Raw genomic sequence first — 17337 nt, forward strand, 5'->3', positions numbered from 1 at the left:
TAAAGCAGCCAAGAGACCTTTGGTAACTCTGGAGGAGCTGAAGATATCGTTAACTCAGGTGGGAGAATTAGTTCACAGGATAACTACTAGCTTTGAACTCCTAAGATCTTGCCTTTTTAGATTTACTGGCCTCTTATGGTTTAAGTAAAACCATAAGATGTCCCATTTAAAATTTCATCCATCCATCCATTGTGCTTCATTTTCCAAGAGCGAGTAGTCAGGCAATAATTCTATTAGAGGAACCCAGACATTTTTCTCCCCAGTGACCGTCTGCAGCTCATTATGAGGATCCCAAAGTCATTCCCAGGCCAGAAGGGAGACAGAGTCCCTCTAGCAAGTTTTGGGTCTGCTCCAGGGCCTTATCCCAGAGGGACAGGCCTGGAGAGGCTCCAGAGGGAGGTGCCCAGGAGGGATCCTGATCAGATGTTCCAACCACTTCTGCTGACTCCTTTTGATGCAAAGGAGCAGCACCTCTATTCCGAGCCCTTCTCAGATGACAGAGCTTTGCAGCCTGTCTCTACGGTCGAGTCCAGCCCACCTGAGAAGCATGTGTATTTCAGTCACTTGTATCTGGAATCTTGTTCTTTGATCACAGTCGATGTCTTGTGACCAAAAGAACTTCCCTTTTGGGCACAGCTGTTTCTTCACTGAGACACTTTTAACTCCACAGTTTTTATTAGCAGACCATCCTTTCCCTGTTCCGAACCAAATCATCAGGCTCAAAATCTGACTCCCATTCCATCTACTTTACTCTTGGACAGGTCAGTGATGGAATAAAACCTGTTGGAGGCTCCAAAAACATTTAAACTTGGGTGGACATTAGCCTTTCAGCAGGATGATGACCTTAAACATACAACCAGATCTAAAATAGAATGATGTAGGTCAAACCATAGTAATGACCCAGAATCTTTAACAAGAGATGAATATTGATGAACTGAACTGCTTTGCCAAGGCAGTTGAAGTCTGAATCAGAACCCCGATACAAAATCTGAGTTACAAAAAAAGAACTTGAAATAAAAAGACTTTTTAAAATAAAAGTATTTTTATGTTTGTTTGACTTGGTAAAAGTTTAGAGAAACGTGTTGCTCTCCGAAATGTCATCAAACATCATAAGAGAAAAAGAGAACTGGTAAGTTTTATCTTTTTTAAAATTAATTTTGAAAAAATAAAGTTAACAAATTAGTCTACCAATTTCTCAAAAGAAAGCCAGCTATGGGTAAAAAAAGACAGCAAAAATATATAATTAGAGCTTGTTTTGTTTAATGAAAATAGTTAGGACCAATATGACTCCCATTGTTCGCAAATGTGATTTGCTCAAAAGTAAATTAATTTATGATTTGCATTGGGTTACAATATATTTTACTATGTATAAAACTGAAGTGATGTTTTTAAAAATCTATTGTTACTTATGTCCATGTACCCATAAAATTTACTCTGAAGATCAGTTGAGGTTTAAGTTGTTGCTTTTTGTCAAAATATATTGTGAATGCTTTTACATGTTTTTGAGAAACACCCTTTCCCAGTTTTCTGATGGTTCAAAATAAAAAGGTTTATTTTGAACCCTGCCTAGGACACATTTCTCTGAAATAAATGCTTCATTTAATTTTTTTATCTTAGGTCTGAAAGAGTTAAATCTGGGACACATTTATCTTTCAGACACAATTCACCATGATAATTCCTTTCTTTTTTTGATGTTAGGTCTAAAAGTGTTAAAAATGGGGCTCATTTATCTTTTGACGTCCGTATAAATGGCCTGCCTCTGCCTTTGCTGTCAGGGCTTCTATTTCGTCGCCATGCACGGAATGGACGTTGTTAAAACCAGCGTACATGACAAAATGTCACTGCGCCTACCTATTTCTGTGAAAGCTTTTGAACAACTTTTAAAACACGAAAAATAATCCCCAAATCAAACTTTAGAGGAAAAAAAAAAAAAAAGCAGGAAAAAAAAAAAACATGACAAACATGAAGATCATTACCATGTCGGACCATGGGAGGTAGATCCACCAAAAAAGATGTAAACAAAACAGAAGAGGGGACAAGACGTGAAATGGCATCCAGGAGGCGTGTCAGTAATGATGTGATCTCTCAGCCATTGCTTTCTGCACCGCTGTGCTCTGCTGTGGGCCTCGGTGGCGTGAGCTCATGTTTATTTGGAGTGAAGCAGCCTAATGAGCAGCAGGCAGAGGTCAGGAACGTAGCACCCACCGCTCTGCCGCCTGATTACCATACCAAGACATATCTGTGTGTGTTTACTCATCTATCAGTTTGTCTGAGAGCGCATGCATGCCCTGTTCGCCTCATGCTGCTGTGGGGAAATCTCACTTCTTTTGCATCGATAACAAACATACACACATGCGTGGATGCACAGACGGACAAGCACTTCAGTAATGAGGAGCGAGGAATCAAAGTCAAAAGAGCCTCAGCACTGCTCTGAGCTGGGATGAAAAGGGGAAGAAAAGGGAAGAAATAGAAGGTTGTGAGGTGGGAAGGGATAGGAAAAAGGAAGAGGGGGAAAGATGGAAGCCTGGCGAAGGTGTCTGTGGACCGCCCGGGAACTTCTGACACCTTATCTCCAAGACTGACATTGGTGCAGCAATTAGCCCTCTTCCAGGCTCTCCACTGTCTGCCCCATTGGTTTTTCGTCCTAGCTGTAGCTCAGCCACACACACACAAAGACATTGGATTTGTATCTTTGCATGGAGACTTCTATGAAAGCACTGACTAAACTGCTCAAATAGTCAGTGCACAGTGTAAAATTTGATTAAAGTTTTTCTTCACTCAGTTTGTGTTGTTGAATATGCATTTTTCACTGGATTTATTCATAAATGCAAGCTTGCTCTTTGTTGGTGAGTAAATTTGGGAGCCTGTGTGATTGCTAATTTCATGGTAAGATCAACAGGGAAAAAATAGGAAGAAATTACAACTGGAAGAAATGCCAAGTTCTGCATATAAATAAGAAACGTCATTATGTATTTCATTACAACAAACATTCCTTTTACTTGTACAACTTTGAACCTGAAGTAAGTATTGTTTTTCTCCTCATCTCACACTTACTTTCTGGTTGCCTCAGGTGTTGGACATTGTTCGTTCAAACGTTCGCATGGTGCTGCAGCGGATCTGGAGGGAGCCGGATGTAGAGAGCCTGCACCTCTATCGGCTTTTTAAACGCGTCTTCAATCGACTGTTGTGGAGTCATGGCCAGGGCCTTTGGAGCTGCTTCTCCAACACCGGGTAGGCTGGTCTGAGCTTGACTAGAGCTGCGTCTACAAATGAATTCTATTAAAATGAACAAAGGACGCAACACCCTTAAAATTATACTGAACAGAAAACCAGTGGGTCTATTCTAAATACGCTGTCCTTCAAAATTGTTTGCACCTCAGGAATAAAGCCTTACAATGATTTGCTTTAAATTCATCACACTGTAAAAAAAAAATCTCTTTTTAATTCTTGTGCTTTTATTCTATCGGAGGAAAAAATCCTCCTTCACGAGATATTTTTCGACCTGAAGTCATGGCACTAGTTTTTTCCTATAACTGATTTTTGACCAGTCCTCTTTGGTTTTTCTTTAGATGCTTTAAAGTCTGGAGTGAAGCATTTAAAATCTATTGTGTTCTCATCTTTTCAGCTCACTTCTCTCCTCATGTTCTCCATGAATTAGGTCTGGGGCTGGCATGTTTAGGAAAAAAAAAAAATTGATTTTGTTTTGGGTCTTTCATGTAATCTCGCTGAAAGACCCAGTGATAACCTGTGTTCAGTATTGTAGCAGAGGCCACCACATTTTAATTTAAAATTCTCCTGGGTTCACAATAAGAGTTCATGATGCCATGCACTCTAACAAGACACCCAGGCTCTTTGGAAGTGAAACGATCCCACAGCATTACGGATCCTCCACCATGCTTAACAGAAACATATTTATCATTTGTTTCAGTCCAGAATTTCCTGCAGTATTTCTCGCTGAAAACTTTGATTTCATTTGATCAAAGCAAACAGTTCCAATTAAAATTACAATAGCATATTAACAATGCATGGTAGGACAGAATAAGTGTTTGCCTCTTGATTATTCTGTTGACTTGTGAACTTTCTAATTTTTGTATTTAACCTTCATTTAATTGAGTTAAGAACAAAATAACAACCTGGTGGAAAAGTGTGTAATGATTGTTATGGAGACTTGGTCCTCAAAAAGCCAGCCTTTGCTGCCAGGAGCTTTGAATATTTTATACTCCTCTTGTCTTTCTCATCACTGGGTGGAAAGAAAGTTGGCTCTTTGTCCAGCCTTGCTCATCACAGGTCCAGTAGTTTTAAACTTTTTAGTAGATACTCTGGCTTTTCTTATGGACAACTGTTTTCTTGTTGCTTTCTTAATACTTGCTTATAAAGATCAACACACATCTACATTATTTGAATGACATGTTCTCTACTTTTACAAATTTTAAACTAGCTAAGAGAAATTAGTCTTTTTGTCACATCAGAGTCAAATAGAAAGAGCAAAACATAAAAAAAATAATGTTCAACATTCTGATAAACTTTAAAGATTTTAAGTATCAATTGCAAAAACTCTTGAGTTATATTTATTTTTCTAGAATAAGTATAAGATGATTTAGACATGAGATGAGTTGTGATGTACTCTGTACTCTTGTGGCAAAATCAGACATACAAAAACAGAAAAAAGTATCAAAAAACCACGAATGAATTTGAATCGCTTGCAGTCAACAGGAACAAGTGTTTGCACTCCAAGCCAATTACTACTTTATTCATTGCATCACTCCTCCATCTCCATAACTAGAGGCTCATACACTGCCTAGGTTCCCCATGCCTGTGAGCCCTCCATTCATCAATAAACCAGTTTTTACTGACAGCAGCGACAATTTGGCATTTCCAGTCAGTCTGACTTCAGAAAAAATGTACAGGTGGAAGATGGAGATGTGGAGTGACTGACAGATCAGGCAGACCCCACTGCACTTTCTCCACTTAAACCGGGCCTAATCAGGGCTTATTCACAGGTGAGAGCAGGAAGAAAGAGAAAGGGAGGAATGGAATCGGGTGGGAGGTGAATGAAGGCCTCTTAAGTTCAGGCTGTTATTTGACAGTCTGAAGTCTTCTTGTGGTTTATTTTTTTAAGTAATATTTACTTTTTCTAAAAAAACAACTTTACATTGAGATCAGTTGGGGTTTGTCCTGTAACTAAAGTCTTACAAGCACCTTTAATCAGACAACAAGCGGAAAGATCCAGATATACCACCCCGACCTGCAGACAGCTGCTGAACTGCTAGCTTTTCATCTCCTTTGAGATAAAGGTGTGACCTTCTCACATCTCCTAGTCTCCATATCATTTACAGTTCAGTTGTTCAGCGGCGTGTTCCCCCTGGCACAGAGGGCTCAGGGGGGTAACTCAAGCCGCCATCCACAGCTCTCCATTTTGCTCTCCTGCTTCCATCGGAGTCCTAATTGAGGGCGAGTGTGGGAGGGAGCGAGCAGGTGACAGAGATGAAGCGCTTGATAAGAGTAGGGAGAGTCAAAGACTAACTTAGTAACTGAGAGAATTTGGAAAGTGATTGAAAAGAAGAAATGGCAGGGATTGGGTGGAGGGACATTAGCCTGCAAGGATTAGTTTAGACAAGGCTGCATCCCACCCCCCTCGTTTTATCTTTGTCTGATCACAGCGTGGTCTTGGATGATACAGCTAGCTCTCTAGCCTATCGCCTGGCCTCCTCCTTTCAACGTGGCACGCTCTAACATGGATGAACCCAACAGGGAGCCCCATATCACGCAGAGACAGTGAGGCGGTTACTGCTCCAAAAGCACCCTCTAAATCCAGGGTGAAGACCCCCTCCTTGCTCCTCGCTGTCTCTTGTTTGATATTTTATCTGAGGGACTTAACAACAATCAAACGGCCCAGCAGCTATTGTGGGAAATTAATTCAGCAGGCTTTAAGAAAGGACTTAGGAGGAGGAGAATGGAAACAGAGTTTTGAGCCCTTTCAGAGGAAGCACGTCCCACCTCCCAAGGAGCGAAGAGGGGAAGACATCAAAACTTCCCCCCTGGGGTTGTCTGTCTCAGTTCTTGAAACTCTCTCCCAGTCAGGGGTATGTATAGGATTGTTAGGAGGGTTAACTGTACTTGGATTTGTTTCATCCCTCCTCTGGGTTTATCCCCATGCCGGAAGATTTCAGAGTGTATGCAGATTTTTGCACTCATCAACAGTGAAAAGGTTACACTGTGGTCATAATGCATACATAATTAACTTGTAAGTGAGGCTTCCTGGTGATGTTTATTACTTGTGTGTTAACTGGGCTCTCTGCTCTTCAGCTCGTCGTGGGAGATCATCTTCAGCAAGGGCAGCGATGTGGTGTCGCCCCAGGAGCTGCAATGCTGTCGCCGACTCGTCCAGCTGTGCCGGGACTGCCTGTTAGTCGTTTACAAGTTTGTCTCAGAGTCACGTGGCACTTTGACAAGCTTCAGTCCTGAATGGGATGATACAAGGTAAAAAGTGGGTTCAAATGTTTTGATTTCTTGGACTTTAACAGTCTTTCTGGTTTGTTCTGCTGCAGTACAGATTTGAAAAACATGCTAGGGTGCAATATGAATTACTCAGGGCCCTCCACTCTTTTGAAGGAAGGCACATTCATCTGTATAGCCTTGTTTATATACAAGGCAATTCAAAAAGCTTTTCAAAAGCTACTTAAAAATTATAAAAAATAAGAAATATGCCTAATGAAGCCATAATATGCAAATAAAAATGTTCAGTTTTGGTCTTGAGAATTCATCTGATAACCTGTAAATATACTTCATACCTGGCCAATAATTTTAAGATGCATTTACATTACCTTGCAAAAGTATTCCACTCCTTTTTGTCACATTACAACCACAAACCTCATTGTTAAATTTTATAAGCTAGAGCAACACAAAGTAGTTCATTATTGTAAAATGGAAAGTAGGATAGAATGTTACATGGCTTTCAATAATTTTTGAAACATAAAAATGTATATAAGCAAAGTCTTTCATTTGTTTCCAGCCTCTTTTCTCTGACAGAAGGCAGCTAATTAATAAATACAGTCCATTTTTGCATAAATCCAGTTACTGTTTATAGGCCTCAGGGTTTTTTTAAAGATCAATATTCAACTATCAAGATCATAGAACTTGTCCGAGCACTTAAAGAGACATAACAACCAAGGAGGTTCTTAGACACAGAACCTGCCAAGAGACCCTGATTACTCTGGAAAAGCTGCAGAGATCCACACCTCAGGTGATAAAATCTGTTAATAGGGCAACTATTGGTCAGGCACTCCAATCTATTTTCTATTAGACAATCATAACAAATCCTGTTTGCAGGTTATGGCAAGTCCTGTAAGGGAAATAGCAAACCTGTGCAATGTGGTGCTTGTGGAGAACTTATCCGTTCTCCATGCAAAGTTCTTGATGTATCAGGTTGAAGAAGAGTCAGTGAGTTGAATTCATGAATTCCTTTTATTAATACCAAAATAGAGGTGATCCATAGTTCATGCTATCCTTAAGGGCTAGCAGAACAAAATTGCACCCAAGAACACTTGGTGATCTCCATTGTTAGCGTCTATCTAAGCTATGCCCTAAAGAGGGCGTTCCCTAGTGTGTCATATCCTCTAACCTTAGCTTTGAGGGTGTGTCCTAACATGTCATTTCCTTTACAATTATTTATTCTCAACATGCTCTATTCAGGTGGGACCACTTTTGTCCTTTTTTGGTCAACATTCAAAACAATGGGAAAAAACCCCAAAAAATAATTTAAAAGAAACTTAAACTATCACTTATAAATTACATTGAAGCTTAGGGATTGTAATGTGACAAAAGGTGAAAATGTTCAAGAGGGATTAGTGCTGTCCAGACCGGATAGAGGCTGCTGTCTTGAATCCAGCCGAGCCAGATCCTCTAAATTTTTGAGACTCAATAAACACTAAAGTAATTGCTTTTGTTATAACATTCATTTGGAAGACGTCTTGACTTCCATCCTTACTTAAACTATTTAATGTGCAGATCACTGTGTTTAAGTTTACAAAGCGAAATAATGAGAATGAACCAGAAATATAAGTGTAAAATATTAACGAGATATTACAATCAGTCAATGTTATTGGCATTGATCAGGTCATAATACTGCAGTGTCGGGTGTCTGTATTTACAAGCCCCTCCCCGCAACCCAAAACGACATGACATCACAAGAAAATTCCCAGCTGTCCTGCGTCCAGCTCATTGTGCAGTATCTTGCAGGTGGTTTTAACGCTCTGGCTGATTGCTGCAATGCCATGAACAGTTTAAAAACGTAGCAAAAAATAAATCAGATAATAAGCACAACACAGAGGCAATGAATGATACCTGCTGCAGTGCTGAACATGTGTAAAGATAACAACCTTGATGAATATTTATTTTGGTGTTTTAATCTGATATTTAGGTCAAAGTGGAGTGTTAATCAAAGCAGACTAAAGCCCCACAAGTGCCAAGTAATAAATTCCCTTTGGAAGGCACTGACAAACACTGCGTTACGATACAGCTATCATCATTAAACCTCTTTCAGGAAACATTTCCGCTTCCCCCACTCCCCCTCTGCGGAGCCTTGCAGCCATCATATTCTTCATGCAACCCCCGATAAAACAAACAAGCAAAAATCAGCCTCATTCTATTTTTAACGCAGATCGCCACAGGGAACAGCGGCTCAGGTTTGGAATGAGTGAACTTTTAAATCACACATGCTGTGGGCCTGTCAGACAGGGCGGGAGCCGAGTTGGGAGCAGGGAGAGAGAGGGAGCGTGCCGTTAACAGGAAATAATGGCCCACAGATTAGCGCTCAGGTTAGCCCGGGGCCTCTGGAGGCCTTCTTAATTCAATTAGAGCCCAGATGAGTCTGAGCAGCAAATGACCTTACGAGAGAGAGCTTTTTTTTTTCCTTTTTTTTTCCTGCGGCCTCACTTTACATGATTCATAAGCCTTGCACATATTTTAACAAGCTATCACTTTGCTTCTAGTGTATAAAAACCTTAGCTGTTAAGAGGTATGTGGTGTTTCTATGCTTTATCTCTTGTGATGTTCCTTTATAATTTGCCTGAACTGATTTTCGAGTATGTGAATGCAAATATGTTCTCTATTTGATCTGATCATTCTCAGAACCACATGTTTGCTGAAGGTATCCTTTCGGATAGCTTTAAGCTTGCATTTGTCTGTCTTTCCTTATTTCCTCTGTCTATATATCTTTGTATAAAAAAGCTTTCCATTCGCTGCTGGACCAACCTCCACCCATGGCTCCCCTCCTGCTGCTGTCGCTGCTGCTTCCTCTACCTCTTCTTCTTCCGTCTCTTCGCCCCTCAACTCAGGTCTCTGCTTGGTTTAGTTCCATCCCCCCTCATCCTGCAACAATGCCTCTTCTCACTGCTTTCTGTTGGTGCCACCACTTCAATATTTCAATGAAGGCCTGATCAAACTTGCCCGAAGATGGTTGCTTTGGCTGCAGAACCAACAGTCTGGCATGATGTCCTTCTCCTTCTCTCATCAGCAAAAAAATCCATATTGAGATTATAATAGCATAATGAAACAGTTTAATGATTGCACTATTTTCCCCAAATTTGTTACTCTGTGTCGCAAGAGAAAAAATAAGGAGAAGAAATCACATTCAGACTGTTTGGAGCACTTTCAGTCGACTCTGCAAACATTCAACCTGTTTGCAGCACAGCACTCGAGTGCCACCACGTCTTTAACACAAAATGCTTTAATCAAGAGCATCCTACTGTAGCCTGAGAACATTTGGAGTACAAGTGTCTCAGTGGGAACTGAGAGCTTCACCTGCACCGCATTTGTGTCATTATCAACCCGAGCACCGCTCTCTTCCCGTCACAGGTTGACAGGGGAAAAAAAAAGAAGTTTGGTTTATAACGTGTGGTTTGCAGTTCCACAAGTGGCTCACGTCTCTTCATCGGCATGCGAAGGGCCGCGCACAAACCACTGCCGCCACTTCAGATGGCTGAGAAGCAATTAGGATTTTATTTTCTCATTGATGCATATGCATAACATGAAAGGCTAAACTGTGTGGATGTGAAAGCGTATGGGTGTGCATGCTCATGTCCTGTGCCGTGACCCGATAGCGGTCCCTCTCTCTAAACACTCAAGTTGACTTCTTTAGCTGTATATTTGCATCTGAAAGACCAAGTGACAGTCTATATAAAAGCTCTGAAATCATATTGTAGCTCAAGCCGCATGCCTGCTGGCATTTTCCTTACAGAAAATGTGGCTTATAGGGACTGACCCTGTCTTTTACATTAAAATGACCCAAACATGAATAACAAAACATAAACCTCATCATGTACATGTGAGCTGTTTTTCTGGACCTACTTTAAAAAGGTAAACGTATACGTCAGTGGAAGTGTAATAAAATGCACGATGCTTTTGAAAGGCTGTTTTGCAGAAAATGGTAAAAGGACACAGGTGTTTTTCATTTCCACATGAATTACCTTTTAGTTTTACCAGCCCTCAACATGATCATATACAAAGAAGCATTGGTTTGCCTTAGAAGGCAGCAACCTTCAGGGCTGTGAAACGAAGCCAGATGGCTCGAGCAATGAGCTGGTTTCATAAATGGCATATTTTAATGCCAGACTTTCAACAACAAGAACCAGTGATTCAAGCCTGAGGTAAATATTCAAATTCATCACACAAGTGGCATTTTTCGTATTTTCTTTTTTAATAACTCTCAAGTTAAAACAGAATTTTGGGAAAGTTGCACCTAATGAAACTTTTGTTGGTGAGAGTGATAGGTGGATTCTATTACTGCTGTCTATTAAGTGCTCACAACCAACACAGAATGCAAAGATCGGGACCTTAGAAAAGCCCAGGGTGACACCCTCTATAAGGTACAGTGCAACACATATACAGTACCTTACACCTTACAAAAATAGGATGATGTGTGTGTTTATATGTATACGGCTCAATTTACCTCAAACTTGTGCTCAACTTACCCCATACACACAGGTAAGTGTGTCATGAAACATCCTTTTTTGGACAGGCTATCATATCAAAACAGTTATGTCTGCACTTGTTCTGATTATTTGAAGAAATGCACAATATTCTGAAATATTTGCAGATATGTAAGTTTGCAATCAAACTAGGGTTGCCTTGATGTAGCGATCCTTAATATAAAAAATGACTCATCTTGCCCCAATTTCCCCTACTTAGGTATTATGATACTATGATACCACTGTATATATACCAACCAATTGCCTTCAAAATTCCACCTGTGTGTAATTTAATCTTAAAAACAAACACAGCAGAAAAGTTTAAAGCAGTTTTGAACTACAAAACCAAATCCCTAGCTTTGAATTTCTCACAAAGCACTGTCCATTCTATCGCTGAAAGTATAGAGTTTGGCACAACTGCAAATCTACCACGTCACAAACTGTTTACCCAAACTAAAAGACCAGACAAACAGAGAACCAACCAAGAGGCCAACTCACAACTCAGGTGCAAAAATACTGTTACAGAGTACCTAGGTCTACAGCTACAAATAGTCTGCAAAATGATGTTAACAGATACCCTCTGTAAAGTCTGATTGAACTTGAAATCCAAAGGGAATGAATACTTTTACTGGGTAGTGTTGACTACTTGATTTCTTTAAAGTCATCTTTTCTCTCATTTATCCAATGTGTGAACAGATTAGGTCTCCTCTTTGCAGCATTCCACATGGATCAAAGTTTGTCTGTTACCTGGGGTCCGCCGGGTTTCTGTTACTGACCACACCTGCCTGCTCCTATTCAAACACATCCCTCCTGTGTGAAGAGCTCTGATCAAGTGTGTCAAAGCCCTCATGAGCTGGAGGACCCTCAGTGGGCCTGTGTGGGCTGATGAGAGGAAGTAGCCAAATAGCCTTACTAATGACTTTCTTGTTAAGCCTGGAATTACTGGCAATACCAAAAGACTTCATTTTCTCATGATGACAAAAGTTTCAAATTCTATTAACTTTCATTTGTCTGAAAAGTGTGGCAGTAATTAGAGCTAATTGAGGTGTTGAGCTCAATGTGGGCAGGGAATAACCTTTGAGACGTCGAAGCCTCTTGGTTTACGATTGCGTCAGCTGTCGTTGCAGTCTCCCCGTCCATCCTTAGTCATGATATTTTGTTTTCTCTGGCCTTCTCTTAATGCACCGTGACATTCACATCCCAATGGATGACTATAGACTGGCCTGTCAGGAGATACAGTAGTTTATAGCAACTTTGCATCTATAAGTCGCAGCTCATATCTTTGTTGATGGATTTAAGCAAAAGCACAAGGGCATGAACAAGCCTCCCCCTCTGGAACATCTTTCTGATCAAAAGGAGGACGAACCTGGAAGATGCCGAATGAGGGTCCAATTAAATGTAGCCTGCAGAGACAGCAGCCGCTTGGACTCCGCCTTCCCCACATCTCACCACTGCCAGAGTGATTCTTTTTATGAGCTGAATATTCTCAAAGTGAATTGCAGAGGAGCAGCAAAGAACAGACACTCAGCCCTACACGAATGTTCAATATTTATCTTTCTTTCTTCCTTTTCCATGCTGACTTTGGGGAAGCGACAGAATACATGGAGCTGAGCAATGGGAAAACAAACAAATTAAAAAAGACAAAAATCAGTCCATTTGTAACATTTAAATCTTTGTATGAAATCATTTAATCAAAAGCACTTTAGGCTACATAACAGATGCATGAAAAGCTGAAAGCAGAACTTCCCTACCTCTCAGAGGCTGAAGTGCAGAACTTTTAGAACAAGTATCACACTGAGCCGTTGTTCACCCAGTCCAGGAGTAGATGAAGACTCTGTGCTTCAGGGATCCATACAACCCACTTGAAGCTGTTTCAAGGACACTCTCATTGGACTAAATCAATTTAATATGAATCCCCTCCTAACTCTCTTGGGTTTGAATCTCTGTTGATACGAGTGCCCTTAGCGACATTTTTTCTTCTTTTTCTTCTTCTTGTTCTTCTTCTTCTTCTCCTTTCCAGTCGACTTCGGGAGAAGCTGCTCAGCTAATTTGTCCAAGAGCTGTTTCACAAGAAACGAGAGCTGTCAGAGAAAAATCTGCTATCGCCACACATGGTTTAAAGAAGATATTATTCCTCCACTCTAATCCTCAGCCCCAATGGGTTCCTTTTGATTAGATTGTCACATCTTAAACACTTCCACAGGGAGCTCCTTCTCGTGACCATTGTACTTGTTTAACTAAATGAGCATTAGATGTATTTTTTATTAAAGAAAGATCCTCACTGAAGATGTAAAAAATAGGATCACTGAATGTATAATTCAATGATATAAGTTTTCTGGAAAAGACTGTAAATTCAAATCACTGCTCATACTTATCAGAGTGGAATTTTAAAACTCTCCATCTCATGTGTTTTAAGTAAGTACCCCGACATTTGCCTAAGCTTCCGTTAACCCTCCCCAGGATCTGATCACCTCATCTGACATTGCTCCGACAGCCGTATCTAACTCATTTAAAGCAACCAAGGCAGACGGGGGAAGGGTCCAGAACCTCCCCCACCTCCCACAACTCCTTGACTCTATCTCAACCTGATACTGGTCTCATTCTCAGGTACTGGAACGCTGTTAGCAGGAGCTGCCTCACTGCTCTGTCTCGGTGGAAGGTGTCATAGAAAAGTCTTAGAAAGGTACTGACGTCTGTGCCTCGGAACGATAGGTGAGGATTTTCTGTTCCTGATACTAGAAATTTTAAGGGTCAAATTACAGAAAAACTAAAAGTAAACTGCCCCAAAGGGTCACAATGCATTACTCCTACAGCTTATGTACAGTAGTATGTACAGTTTTTAACTCTGTTTTTTGCTCTCTATATTTGGCATTTAGGACATTGTCCATTTTAGTTATTAAATTTATTTGCAGAAGACTATTTATTTTTGAAGGATTTGAATTTACAAATAAAAGTATTTGCCACCTTAAAGATTTATTCAGTCATTAATTTTTGGCACATTTAAATGTTTTAGATCACCAACCAAATTTTAAAATCAAGAGAAAGATATCCTGTTAATTTTGTAAAAAACAAAATTTTCAAATGTTGACATAATTTATTAATGTTCCATGGTCTAAAGAGAAAGGATTCGTTGAACTCGAAGAGCTTCTTACCCTGTGCGCAGCCATACTGCAGTGTTGTTTTTCCTGACTAATGATGATTCAGCAATGGGAAACAAATTGAGGGGCGTTGCTGTGGTGCAAGGGTAAAGCAATTGGCCCATATGTGAAGGCCTTTGTCTTTGACGCAGCCATCATGGGTTCGAGTCCCAGCCCGATATTCTTTGTCGCATGTCTTTCCTCTCTCTCTCAACTTGCTTTCCTGTCTGACAACTGTCAAATTAAGGCCACTAGAACCAAGAAAACCATTAAAAAAAACAACAACAAACAGACAAACAAAAAAAAAACAAAGATGGGCAAAAGAGCTTCAAGGTTAAAGACCCTGCTGGGGCTCTGCGGTGGGATAGGTGGTAAAGCATGCAACCCATATACAGAGGTCAATACAGTCATCACAGGCTCGAGTTCCAGCCTAACGACCAGTGCGGCACGTCTTCCCTTTCTCTCGCAACCTGCTTTCTTGACTGATTGCTCTCAAATAAAGGGCAAAGGAGATGATAAAACACACAAAAAGGTTAAAGCCCCCCTGACCAAAACACAACAGCCTGTGTGATCCTCAAAACATTTACTAACATTTTCTAGACAGGAAAGACAAAAGTGGAACATTTTATGGAAACTGTTTGCTCTTTTACATTCACACAGCAGGCGACTGCAGCCCAAATCTGATTTGCTTGCCCATATGTGGCCTTTATTCGACTTTTTTCATGGCAGTGTAAATGGTCCAATTCTGACCTTTTCACCTCCCCAAAGAATCTGATTGTGCCATACTTATCCTAATGTTTTCAAAGCATCTGCAGTCTGAATGGTCCCGACTCATTTTATGAAATTAATATGAGACGAGCAGAAGCCAGACACAATACATCTGTACGTAAAAAATGGTTTAAATTTTAGCACATCACATCACAGTCCCATCACTCCTGGCTTTAAACAGACTTTCACTACAGAAGTTGCACAGTGTGCTGCTGTGTGATGTCAGCGTTCCTCTTCTGAGCACACGGTTCACTTTAGGATTGTAAACTGTGCACACAGATGTGTGATTGTGGTCAGGTTTAATTAGTAGTATGAACAACCATAAAAAATATATATATATTTCAGCAAAAAATACAAAACAATGTACTGGTAGTGTGATAGTCTGTGTCTCCTTTGTTTCTTCAGGACTTGAATGACCTGCTGTAATAGAACCACATATCTGCATTTTATCAGAAAAGTAAACCCAAAAGGAGAATGACTGGTTGTCAACTCTAGCAACCTTGACATATACAGAAGGACAATAGTCCATCTCCAAGTGAAAGCAAAATTAAGTTTTTGAAGTGTCTTAGTCAAAGCTGAGACGTTAATTCAAACAGTGTGCCATGGCATGCATCTTTGCAAATGCTTAATTGCATTTGTTGCCTCCATGGCAACCAGTTATTAGGTTTAGGTATCAATTACTTATCCACACAGGGATAACTTGATTTGGATAGTTTTTTTATCCCCCTAATAAACAAAATCTCTATGTGAAAATGCTTTTTTGTTAACTCAGGTTATTTTTGTCTGATATTAAAATTTCTTTGATAATCTAAACAATTACATGTGCCAAAAAAAGTACATTAAAAACCAAAAGGAAAAAACAAAGGGATCTGTAAGGTATCAAACACATTTTGTTGCACTGAACATGAAAAAAAAAATCAACATTATCTGGTATTTTCAGAAAAATCTTATTTTGTGATAATGGTAACTCTTGTTATATGTCTTCAATGAAATGCCTGTGATTATGTGGATCGCTGTCTTTAAGTTCTAGGTTTTTCTTTTATTTTTTCCTTTTGTCAAACTAAGAGGTGTCATAATATCCTGACTTCCCCCAGCCATTATTAAAACTGAGCTGTGCAAATGAAGATGGCCATAAAGATCAATGTATGAAAAGTGGGCAATATGCCGCCTCTGTGCCTATCAAAGCGCCCCGACCTCTAAATTGTGACCTTTGTGGGACTAATCCTCTCATTATGTTCATCCTCTTCCCCTAATCCCTCCATCCCTCGTTCGTGTCCGTCTGTCCAGGTGCCTGCTGCCAGTGACCTCCCAGTTCATCATGAAGTGGCCTTCGTCCAGCTTTGGCCGCGCCTCCACGGCCATGCCACGCTCCCGCAGCCTTTACGCCGCCAGGATGGACCACCTCTGAGGTCACCGTGGCAAGCCTGGCTGCCGAAACCTCGCCTTTTGACCTCAACCTCCCCCCCACCGCCCACCTCTTCCACAACTCCCACTCAAGCCAAACTCAGATCTTAGTAATCCCAGTATGGATGTGAATTTGAGGCAGCTCTGGACAGTGGGTGGGGTCTCAACCCATCCCAATCGCCTTGTGGAAGATCCAGAAAAAAGGAGAAAATGCTGGATGATTTGGGATTACTATAGGGCGTTTTAGTTTAGTTTATCTTCTTCAGACCAGCTAACCATTTCCTGTATCCCTCTCCTCAGCACTAGTAATAACAGAAGGCAGCTTCACTCTTCTGTCTTCATTGTAACTGCTGTATTATATTTCACTGTACAGTTTCAAGTCATGGTACTGTAAAAGGAATAATTAACAATGAATAAACAATGCAAGATTTATTTATTTATGTAACTATTTATTTTGTAAGGTATTTCACAAATGCATTGAGTTCTGCTGCAGGATGCAGTCTGGGAATAACGTCAACAAAGCTTTGATTTATTTGAATACGTTGATGTAGAACGCTTATTTTTGCTGTTCCTAATTAGTAATTTTATTTCTGTACTCAGATTATAATTTATTTCACAATTTATATCAGATGGTTTACGTTAATAACAGTCACTTTATGTTGTTTATCATGCAGATGAAATTAATTAACTGCGAAAGAGGTGATGCGCAAAGAACGTGGTGTTTTGAATGCTAACACTGTTTTGTTTCTACTGTGTGAGATTAAGTGCAGCCCAATTAAAGCGTTTTGAATGTCAATGTAGTAAGCCAAGCCTTTTTGCCTCCTGGAACACAAGCTGGCTTTAAAGTCACGGCATGAAGAGCCAAACCTCACCAAGAGCACCCACTAGCTCCTGATGTGTACTTTGCAGTGTGTCACAGAAAGTGAAAGCGGCTGCACATTAGTAGAGAATGCATGCCTTTAGTCTCTTTAGATCCACAAAGGAGCTGCGTTTGGGATATACTTGAAGTTTTGTGTTGTCATTCATTATTCTGCTATCGTGGGGAGGACACTTCATTTTCA

General features: G+C 40.3%; 1 protein-coding gene across 5 annotated transcripts in view; it reads left to right on the forward strand.

Annotated features, from left to right (window-relative positions):
- ttll7 (tubulin tyrosine ligase-like family, member 7) overlaps positions 1-17072 on the forward strand; it is an 82691-nt gene extending 65619 nt beyond the window's left edge. For 3 of the 5 annotated variants that reach the window (XM_044129518.1, XM_044129517.1, XM_044129520.1), the window contains exons 19-23: positions 3071-3231; positions 6307-6480; positions 9229-9335; positions 13575-13679; positions 16160-16201. In XM_044129518.1, the coding sequence (XP_043985453.1) occupies positions 3071-3231; positions 6307-6480; positions 9229-9335; positions 13575-13657 (525 nt within the window). In that variant the 3' untranslated portion in view covers positions 13658-13679; positions 16160-16201. Of the gene's footprint in view, positions 1-3070; positions 3232-6306; positions 6481-9228; positions 9336-13574; positions 13680-16159 lie in introns of all 5 variants that reach the window. The other 2 variants (XM_044129522.1, XM_044129521.1) reach the window with 2 other exon arrangements.
- The last annotated feature ends 265 nt before the right edge of the window (positions 17073-17337 follow it).

Source organism: Gambusia affinis, linkage group LG10 (assembly GCF_019740435.1).
Source record: "Gambusia affinis linkage group LG10, SWU_Gaff_1.0, whole genome shotgun sequence".
In the NCBI taxonomy this organism is placed as follows: domain Eukaryota; kingdom Metazoa; phylum Chordata; class Actinopteri; order Cyprinodontiformes; family Poeciliidae; genus Gambusia; species Gambusia affinis.